The 10994-nt window shown below is 45.0% G+C and overlaps 1 protein-coding gene across 1 annotated transcript; it reads left to right on the top strand.

Annotated features, from left to right (window-relative positions):
* The first annotated feature begins 7847 nt into the window (after nt 1-7847).
* LOC112843436 (uncharacterized) lies at nt 7848-10556 on the top strand. The gene is made up of 3 exons (XM_025902080.1): nt 7848-8190; nt 8348-8488; nt 8645-10556. Exons 1-3 carry the CDS (start codon nt 7956-7958, stop codon nt 9337-9339), a joined length of 1071 nt encoding a protein of 356 aa, XP_025757865.1. The 5' UTR covers nt 7848-7955; the 3' UTR covers nt 9340-10556.
* The last annotated feature ends 438 nt before the right edge of the window (nt 10557-10994 follow it).

Below are 10994 nucleotides of genomic sequence, written 5' to 3'. Positions count from 1 at the left end.
ACTGAGTGAATCTAAATACTGAGGATGAAATTCATTTAAATCCTATTTCACATTCATTTTCCCCTTTATAGCTTAACAAGTTTATATGACAGGTGAACGATAGTATCGGGGTTTCCAGCATTTTTATCTAACAAACAACTGAAAGGGTTTATCCAATTTGTTGGGAAATACCTAAAAGAACAAAATTAAAAAAAATGTTTAAACAGGAACTATATGTCTTGGTTTGACAGGCTAAAAAAGGAGGTTGAAATTATGTTTATTTTCCATCTTATTAAGCCCCATTGATTTACTGATACATGGCTTATGAGAGTTGTGATATGTTTCCAGTCTCATCATTTTCTCTGTTTTTATTCCTGATTGGCTATAAATCAATCATTTACTTTCTTGTCTCTATAGATTTTCTTGGTCTACTCAGTTTGAGCTAAACCGATGACATGATTTTAGTTTAGCTTATTATAAGGAAAACATGGGTATTTGTACCAGAAATGATGAGTCAGATGTTTATGATGAGTATTTCTTTTTCATGATGTAATTATTTACAAAAAGGGAAAGAAGCTCTGCGTGTCTCTGATCAGACAGGTGCTCGTCAGCAGGGCTGGTACAATAAAGCTATATTAAAATAGCTTGTTAGCTATTATGTGGCCAAACAGAAAAAATGGAGGCACCTTGTCTTAAAGTAAGGTGATACTGTTTTTGAGACCGGTACAAAAACACACACAAACCGATCAGGCCAAAACAGCACTGATACATTTAAGTGTGGACTCCTTTAGACCCCCGAAGGTGTGCTGTGATATCTGGCACCAAGATGTTAGCAACAGTAACTTTAAGTCCTGTAAATTGCGAGGTCGGGTCTGCATGGATCCGACTTATTTGTCCAACACGTCCCACAGATCCTGGTTCCTCTTGATCCCCCTCCTCCTCCTCCTTGTTGTTCTTGATGAATGCCATTCTTGTGTATTGAAGGTATTATCGACCTCTCCCATTTAATTATATAGTACCTGCTGTGATCTCTAATCAAAAATACGATACAAAAAGCAATCAAATCTCACCCACTTATACATTACATTTGTTTGTCCATCTTCTTCCAACATCACTCTGCCTCCAAAGGATAATTTTTATAGTTTTCTTTCTACTTTTATATCATCCTAATCATGCTATTTTATTGCCATTCAATTAGTAAATCACATCAACTTATTTCTCAAAACCATGCTGCCATGCAGTATCTGTGAAGGGAGCCTGTGTTGACTTTTCATTGTCATGGTCTGGAGTCTGGTGACTCCATGTTTATGTTTTGTGTTTATCAATTTTTAGAGTTTTGTGTTTTTTTGTTATTGTTTTTTCCAGTGTTTAAGTGTTCTCTGTGCTCCCCTTGTGTTTATGTCATTTTACTTTGACGGCCCTTTGTCTCATGTCTGTCTCTCCAGCCTCGTCACCCCTTAGTCTCGTCAAGTGTGATCAGTCCCAGCTGTGCTCTCCTCCTGTGTGCCATTCCCTCGTTATCCCTCAGTGTATTTTAGCCCTGTGTTTCTCTCTGTCAGTGTCGTGTTCTCCCCTCATGCTGTGTGGGTTTCTCCTGTTGTGCTCCCTGAGATCGCCATCCCTAGTTTCCCGGTGTTTTGTTTTTAGTTCCCAGTTTCTAGGGTTTGGTTGTGTTTTTTGTGTAAGTTTTGCCACTTTAATAAAGCAGCCTCCTTCAGTTCATCCCTGTGTTTTGAGTTCTGCATTTGGGTTCTTTCTCCTGCCTACCACAACCGTTTCATGACATTGCTATCTTTTAGATAGCTACCAGTTATCTTAACACAATATAAATAAAATTTTGGGCAGGGGGTGTAAAATTTAATGAATGCAAAACAACTCCGTTAGAGGCCCTCTTAGTCTTTATTTTCAGTTTTTTCACATGGAGCAGTTGGGCCAATGTTTTTCCTGCCCCCTTGTTCCTGCTGCTGTAGGGCTACCTAAACAGTGGGCCGCAATAGGCTTTCAGTCCATGTCCTTTTAGGGTCTCCTTCATTGTTTCACATCTTTACTTTATTGCCCATATATGACATGAATCAGTCCGCCCCCCCCCCCCCCCCCCCCCCCATTCCTTTAGGTCTTGATGGATTCAGTATTAACACATATTCATTATATTTCCTTACTTTACAAATACCTTGGGCAACCAGACAAGAAACAACTTTGGAAGAACACTTAATATATCCAGTCCTCTTATTGAAGTCAAATCCGCATCTCACCCAGGTATACTAAGGCCTAGCGGCACGTAAGTGTTCAACCTCTCCATCCACCCCCTCTTCATCCTTTTCCACTGACCGACGGACCAACCTGGATTCTCCTGCAATCCCATGATGACCAGTGCCCCCTCTGTATGCTCCTTGAAATGAGTGACCACTAAAGTGTGGGGTCCGTCCAACCGGATCGCATAAAGATACTGTTGCAGTTGGACTCGTAACCGAGCCCCAGTCTCCCCCACGTACATCACCCCACATTTATTGCACTTAATGGCATATACCACATTTTTCACTTCCAAGGAAAATCTACCTGCAATCGCGACTCCAATACATGGGTTAGTTATCATGTGTCTATACACCAAGAAATGCAACAGTGTTTCAGGGGAGTAGATTTTCTCCCCCCTCCAGCTTGGCTCTTACTAGGTCACCCAGGCTTCGATTATTTTATTTTATTTTATTTTATTTTATTTTTTTTTCCCCCCCCCTCAGGGCTCTAATCACCCGTGCTTGGCGAAACACATGACCATGGGGTTGCATTTCACTGTCTGAATTCTGCTCTCAAATGGCGTGTATTTTCTATGGAAGGTGCTAACAAAAGGCAGGAGCATCTACTGTTATGTCATTTTATTAGTGTATTAGTGGTGTTCTTATTAAAAGGAGACTGAGGCCAGTGACTGTCTGCAGAGCGCATTCTCGTTTTGCCGCGCTACCCCGCTCATCACTCTGGGAGCACTTGATAGAGATGAGGAGGCTGGAGAGCGTCTCTCTGCATACCCCTCTTAGAAAGGAGCTGCATCAGGACGCGTAGCATCTGGATAACACCGGAAATATTCTTCACAGCTCTCAAACCTATCTGTGTATTTATGTTTGTGTACAAACAATGTCTGTGAATAAAAATGCTTTACTAGGCGCTGTTATCGAGCGAAGACTTTCCAAAAAATGATACATGTCCTTTAAGTAGCTGGGGTGTGTGTTTTGAGAGAGGTCCAACAAATGAATCAATATAGTAAGAAATATTCTAAATGGCACTGCTGCAATCGGAAACTATCGGTCTCCCAGGTGGGACTTCAGACTGCACCGTCCATGTATCGCAGCACAAGTAAAATTGGCGTGGATGGGGATCATTGGGTCCTAACAAATAATCACGTTGTTTAGCGTATTTTTATCTTTTTTTTTTTTGTGCTATAATAAATGGACAGTCTTTCTAATTTGCAGCTGTACTTCAGATTGGATCGGGTTTGTGATGCATTTGTAGTACTTTACAAGGACTGGCAACTTCATTTAACTTGAAATGAAAAGGCCTACACTTGGAGCCTAATGTAAAAAAATGGGGTGGTACAGGTTTTTGGTTTTAGAAGGGTTCCCCTTCTAAAGTGGAGGAGCAGTGGCGGAGCCAATTACGATAGGAATTATAAAACTTACGTTCTTAAAAATATACAATTTATTGCACACACCAAAACAAAGTAGAATACCCTGGCAGGGGACAACGATTATTAAAATAAAATAAAAGAGCCAAATAAAATATTAATATAGTCCGCTAAAACACAAAGTCCCAAGAATAGTCTGATAAAATTGTGAAGCCGGTGGCGTCCTCCCGACGCCCGATCGATCTCCACCACTCCTCCCCAGCAGCCACAGGAGGAAAGTGGCAGTCTTCTTAAAATACCCCCAGCGCCTTTTAATCATTTGCTGGGCGAGACTTACCCCGCATGGGCAGAGGTCCGAACTCCCCCCGCCGCTCCCTTAGGCTCAAGTGCGTACCAGGATCTCGTCTCCCGAGCCAGGCGTCCCACCATCACCTTTTTGGTTTTTTGGGGGGGGTTTTTTGTTTTGTTTTTTTTTTTTTTTTTTTTTTTTTTTTTTGTTTTTGTTTTTGTTTTTTTGCCGCCTTCCCCGTTTGGTTCTTTTGCCATCAGAATTATTGTCTGAAGGCCAAGAAAGATGCCCAACAGATTTATTATACCAAGTGGACCATATTGGTCCATTTGTTTGACCTTTGAGAGACAGACAGACACGTATTTCCCCCCCACCCTTTTTTTTTTTTTTTTTTTTTTTTTGTGGCCTTTATCACCATTCCTCTTCCCCGCTGTTTTTCTTTCCCTCCCTCTTTCTTTCTCCCGTTCCTTTCCCGCAGTCATGTCTGTCCCGTATGTAACAACTGTTTTTATTGTTTAGTTTATTTTCAATCACCTGTTGAGAGGAAAAAAAGGAGAAAACAAGCAAAAAAGAGTAAATATTGAATATTATTGTGCAGCACGTTAGATCAACAGCGCACAGTGTGCTTTGAGGTAGCAGCCAAAAAAGGTGTAGTTTGTGTCTGTGAGCTCCCGTGTGTACACCTGTGAGCATGAGCGTGCTTGTATTCAAAAGTTTCCTTCATGTAACGATCTGCTAGGGGGTGTGGGGAGCCATAGCCCCGTCCCCCAGGGCATGAAGCAGGTATGTAGGAGATCCGGGCTCTAGAGATCCAGAGACCCCCAGAGCGCAAGAGTCCAAGGAAGACCAAGGGAGGGGCAACAGTGCCACTCTCCTGGAAAGAGCTGAGGAGAGCCACAGATGAGGGGTCACCTAGCAGCCGCGGAGCAGATGCCAGAGGGGGTTGCAGTGACGTGCTTGTGAGCTCCGCCGGCAGCCAGCTGTGCCAGAGTGGACTGAGCCCCAGGCCCAGAGGCCGAGGGCACCCCACCCCCGAAGGAGCCCGACCGAGCCACAGGCGCCAGGCTGTGTCTCTCTCTTCGATTCTAGGCACCGGCAGGCCTTCCACAACCTGCCACCGCCACCAGTCGAGCTCACCTCTCACAGAATGACCTCTGTCCCCTGCCTCCCAGGCTGCTTCTTCAGCGTTTCCGTGCCGTTCCCCGCAACAACTGCCTGGCCCCGGCTACCACTCCATTTCACTCTGCCAGGCCCTCTTATTCACCTCTGTGCCCTCCAAAGTGTGTCCAATTAAGAACCTTTGCACTGTCCACTTTCTACTGTAACAAAACAAAATTTCCTACGTGTGGGACTAATAAAGTTACATAGCAAAAATGAGATTGAAATGAAGCCAGAACGGTTCCCTGTGGGGCCCCCGTACTGCAGACAACCCCATCCAACACACAGCCCTGAGTTCTCCCATACTGTGGTTGGTCAGTGAGGTAGTCTAATATCCATGTAGTGAGGTGATGGTCCACTCCTGCGTTCTCCAGTTTGTCCTTCAGAACCGAGGGAAGAATGGTGTTGAAGACACTGGAGAAATCAAAGAACATGATTCTCACAGTGCTCCCAGCGGTCTCCAGGTGAGAGAGGGAACGATGTAGGAGGTGAATGATGGCATCATCCGCTCCAATGCCAGACTGGTAGGCAAACTGAAGTGGATCCAGTGATGAGCTCACCAGGCACCGAAGCTGAGCCAGGACCAGCCGCTCCAGGGTCTTCATCAGGTGGGATTTTAGAGCCGCCGGCCTGTAGCTGTTGAGGTCCTTGGGGCATGAAGTCTTTGGCACTGGTACAACACAGGAGGTTTTCCAGAGCTGTGGGACTCTCCCCAGCCTCAGGCTCAGGTTGAAGATGTGCACAATCACCCCACACAGTCGGTCTGCACTAGACCTGACGACCCTTGAGCTGATGCCATCTGGACCCGCTGCTTTCTTGGCATTAATCCTCCTCAGTTCCCTCCTAACCTGGGTGGTTGAGAGAGACAGGCTGGTACCTTTTGTTGTATGTGTATTAGATGCTGTTGTTTGGTGTGGGGAGTAGTGAGCAGGGTGAGTAGAGGAGGTCTGAGGTGTCAGAGGTGGAACAGCAGCAGTGGTGTGGGTGAGTCTGCAGCTGATGTTGAAGACTGCCTCATGGATGAATCACATCTGTTAAAGAAATGATTCAGCTCATTTGCCCACCTCACATCCCCACTAAGGCCTCTCCAGACTTCGACAACGTTGTTTTGTTGAATCTGGTTCTCCTTCTTCTGCCTGTAGCTGTCCTTCCCATTCCTTATCAGTCCTCTCAGCTCTTTCTGTACCCTTTTCAGCTCCTCCTTGTCTCTGGATTTGAAGGCCCTCCTCTTGTGCTTGAGGACAGCTTTCATCTCTGGGGTAATCCAAGGTTTGTTGTTGGAGAACAACACAGAAGTTAATATAGCCCGTAATGCATGTCTCAAGGCTGTCGATGTCCTCTCCGTGGTCATCACAGATAACCTCCCACACAGCAGACTCAAAACAATCTTTAAGAGCCTCCTCGGTCTCCTCCGACCATCTCTGCACTGTGTGGGTGGCTGGTGGCTCCCTGCGTACTAAGGCCTCATACACAGGGACAGGTGCACCAGGTTGTGATCAGATCTGCCCAGGATAGGGAGAGGTGATGAACTGTATGCCTCTTCTGAGTTGGCATACAGTAAGTCCAGTGTTTTATTGTCTCTGGTTGGGCAGGTCACATACTGGGTGAAGGTGGGCAATGTGGAGTCCAGTGAGACATGATTAAAGTCCCCTGATATTAGGAGAAGGGCTCTCGGAGATTGTGGTTAGCAGACTGCAAACACAGAGTGGAGAGAGTCACAGGCTGCATCCACGTGGTCGAGTGGGGGGTCATACGCTGTTATCGTGATTACAGGCAAGAATTCCCTGGGGAGGTAGTACGGACGCATGGTAACGGCTCAATGTCTGTCCTGCAGAGTTGTTCTTTCACAGTGATGTGCCCAGGGTTACACCATCTGTCATTCACAAACACTGCTAGTCCCTCTCCTTTCCTCTTACTGCTCTCTCTTGTCCTGTTTGTTTGCAGCAGCTGGATTAGAAGTGGACGGAGTCTCTTCAGCACACACATTCTAAACACACATGCAAAGTTAAAACATGTCAATTGCGCCTAATGGCATGCCCCCCCCACACTAAAATGTTAGCAGTCCCTGCTACGGCACAGCTTCCAGTCCTGTAATTCTGGTAGTATCAGCAAAGTCTGCAAACCTATTGAAGTCTCAAGTTCCTTTTTACAAATCCCGAGGCAGAAGTACCAGGATGTGCACCATTCCATCCCATGCCACAAAAATGATCCCTTTCATGTCCCAATGGCATCGCTACCTTGGAGTCATAAGGCCATAGACTGCACCTAACTGGTATGATGGGGATACTTCCAGGCATAACCTGGGCTTCATGCTTTATCCCAAGCACTGCTGCTTAGCAGCAAATCATAACCCCACATCATCTAAGGAGCTTGGAAAGAAAAGCGTCTGGACTACTTTGAGTTGCTTGAAGATGTTTCACCTCTCATCCAAGAAGCTTCTTCAGTTCTAAGGGTCAATTGGTGGGGAGTGAAAGAAGCCATTTACGTCCACTGTGAGCGACCATCTTTGAACAGAGGTGGCGGTTTACGACACCAACTGTCTGCCATCTATAATCCAGTTTTGAGATCCCTTCCCAGACGCCTTAATGCCCACTCACATCCTGGGCCATCTGACCTCAGGAAATCACATTATAGAGTGGGGCCAGGTTTCACAATGAGCTCACCCGAAACCCTGGCTGATTAGGACCCCCACCCGCTATCACACCTTGGCTCATGTGATTAGGTAGAGGATCATCAGGGGGTCCTTTGTCCCTCTTTGGGGGGGGGAAACTCCCACTGGGTTTAAATCTGGGACTCCCCACCAATAGGGCTTTGGAGCGTGATGTCACGGGGGGTGGGCGTGGAAAGGATTTTGGCCTGATCTGCCATTTTCGGGGTCTAAGCGCAAGCGGCGGGCGAAAGAGCAAAAGCACAACCATGGTTCGTACTTGCTGTGTGATCAGCTGCAATGTTCGATCTTACGATCGGCACGGGAATAAGCTTGGGTTGTCTTTTTATGCTTTCCCAACCTGGAAGCAATTTCAAGGAGCTCATGTATCGGATGTTACCAAACGAAGGCGTCGAGCCTGGATAGCAGCCGTGAGACGAGCTGATATCAAGTTCTGTTCCATCTCCCGGTATCACTTGGTGTGCTCCAGACATTTTCATTCCGGTAAGTGCTAAATATGTTCATATCACACTTTATAGCTGAATAATATTATCGTTGGTGGTCTCGGAAGTTATAGAAAATGCGATCAAACATCAAATGGAGTGACTTTGCAGACATATGTGCTATGTGAAGATTCGCTAATTCTTTCGCACAACTGTAGGGAAGCCTGCCTATGAAATGGATCAAACAAATCCAGACTGGGTACCAACGCTACACATGGGGCACTCCGAAATCCGAACATCACATGCACACCGTCACAGGAGGCGAACACAACGGGAACAAAAGAAAGCACTAGTAGGAGGTAAACAACAACCGCACCCCCCACCACAATCTCTTATTTTAAAAGTTGATCTTAGTGTCCGTCAATCAACACATACATTTTGGAGTATTCATACGGCCTTAATGTATAAACCACTTAAAAATTCCCTTGTGTATTTGCACTCTTTGTATTGGACAGGCTTTCACAATGGAGCAGCAAAGTGTGAAGGTGAAGCCTCAGCAGAAGTTACCACAGAAGAGCAGCCAGAGATGGACACCACAGAAGAGCAACACCATAACAACCCTGTGATTGTGTCTGAGGGCCAGATTTGTGATGGACACGTAGAAGCAGAGGTAACAGGTGCAGATGCAGAAAACAGTGATCTCAGAGAGAGACAGACAGAAGATCAAAGACCGACAATTGATTGTGTGCAGAGCAGAGCAGAAATAAACCGGCTGCTGGAGAACAGAAAGCTTAAATCACTGTTGGACAAGACAGAGCTGAATGAAAACTTTTTACAGGGTGACACGGAAAAAGTGAAATATTACACTGGTCTTACTTGTTTTGCTATTTTTATGTCTGTGCTAGACAATGTAAAAGCTTTCCTACCAGCATCAAAGAAACTGTCGCATTTCCAAATGCTTTTACTCACACTTATGCGACTTAGACTTGATCTTCCTGTCCAGCATCTTAGTTATCTATTCAATGTCTCCCACAAAACTCTTTCTTCTGTCTTTGCTGATACAATTGACGTTTTGTATGCCCGCTTAGGAATACTTGTACACTGGCCAGAGAGGCACTGTTTGCAAGCAACAATGCCTCCACAATTTATGGAAACTTTTGGAAATCGGGTAGCCATCATTGTTGACTGTTTTGAAATTCGTACAGAATGACCATCTAATTTAAAGGCTCGTGCTCAAACGTACTCGCACTACAAGGGTACACACACCATGAAATACCTGATCGGGATTACTCCCCAAGGTGCAATTTCATTCATTTCTAAGGGGTGGGGGGGGGGCGTGCATCAGATAAACACATCACAGAGCAATGTGGCATACTTAAGCTGTTACCAGGGGATGTAGTTTTGGCTGACAGAGGCTTTGACATCAGAGATGCGGTGGGAATGATGTGTGCGGAGGTTAAGATCCCAGCATTTACAAGGGGCTTCTGTCAACTAGATGCCAAGGACATTGAAAATACACGAGCCATTGCACACCTAAGAATCCATGTCGAGCGAGTAATTGGCAGTTTGCACAATAAGTTCAAAATGCTACATACCACCATGCCAATCCGTTCTCTTCTTCCATGTGAGGGTGAAGACGTTACCTTTCTTGATAAAATTGTGCGGGTGTGTTGTGTTTTGGTTAACATGTGCCCCAGTGTGGTAGTGAAGCCAGACATACATGAGACTTGTTCTTGTTAATTAATGATTGTGAAAACTTTGAGTATATCTCTGAAGAAATACTACTAGGAAAACCTTTTTTTTTTTTTTTTTTTTTTTTGTGTAATTGTATAAACACACTGACATCACATTATGTAACCATTTCTGTATCTGTATACTATAATTGACTGTTTATCATAGCTTTAAACTCTGTGTTTCACTAAAATAACATTATAATAAAAGCCAGGTAACGACAAAGATCTGCATTTGACGCTTTATTTTACACTTAGACAATTGTTACATGGTAAGTGCTGCAGTGTTGAAATCAAGTTATACATATTTCAATGCACTTCTGACATAAAAACTACACGCCAGAAAAAAACTTTGTGACCACTTGGGGCTGCATTTCGCATAGAGAAATGTTTTCCTACTAGTTCTGGAAGGCACACCTTCTGAAAGAACTCCTGAGCTTTCTTTAAACGCGATTCCCAGAAGTGCACATCTTCCCAGATGTGCACTTCTGGGAAGATGCTTACAACTGCCATGTCTTTTTGTGTCCAAACCACGAGGTCGCAGTGCTTTGCGTTGGACACAAACACCTGTGTTTGCACTTGAGAGTAAAAGTGGTGTGTCTTCTTCAAGTTAAGTCCATTTGCTGTCAACTCGAGGCAGAAGTCTTTGTCATGTGCATCCAATGCTTGCTGAATGCTGTCAGATCTGTACTTAAATGGACATTTACTTTCCAGGCACCCCTTCCCACAACATTCACACGTGGTTAGACCGTCAGGAGATGCACCTACTTCAGGAAAAGCCGTGTTAACAAGAAAACCACACATACGGACCTGTAGGTTTTTGTGACACGCTGACATTTTCTGGGTGTAGGCGTGGCGAGCGTCTGGTTCATGCTCCAGTCCCCAAGTTGTTTGCACAGTATAGACAGAGTTCACAGGATAGCAAACACGATTAACCACAGTAATGGCGGGTTTTTCTACAGTGGTGGCACACACAGCGTGCATCATTGAAGCCGTGATTCTCCCAGCACGCCAAACATACCATTCTGGGCTCTTGTGTTGTAGTCTTGTGCGTACCTCAATAGCTTCTGCCTGTTCTTCAGTAACTTTTGCTGCGTTTTCGTACTTTACACAGTGCAGTTGTAGCTCAGTAAGG

The sequence above is a fragment of the Oreochromis niloticus genome, linkage group LG22 (genome assembly GCF_001858045.2).
Source record: "Oreochromis niloticus isolate F11D_XX linkage group LG22, O_niloticus_UMD_NMBU, whole genome shotgun sequence".
Lineage (NCBI taxonomy): Eukaryota > Metazoa > Chordata > Actinopteri > Cichliformes > Cichlidae > Oreochromis > Oreochromis niloticus.
Note: the sequence above shows the minus strand (reverse complement) of the source record. Positions and strands in the feature narration are given on the sequence as shown.

Bases quoted from the DNA above. Each gene is read 5' to 3' on its own strand.
- LOC112843436 (XM_025902080.1), top strand. From the start codon at position 7,956: ATGGTTCGTACTTGCTGTGTGATCAGCTGCAATGTTCGATCTTACGAT. The intron at 8,191-8,347 runs GTAAGTGCTAAA...GCACAACTGTAG, and splicing joins CTCCAGACATTTTCATTCCG to GGAAGCCTGCCTATGAAATG. The intron at 8,489-8,644 runs GTAAACAACAAC...TGTATTGGACAG, and splicing joins AAAGAAAGCACTAGTAGGAG to GCTTTCACAATGGAGCAGCA.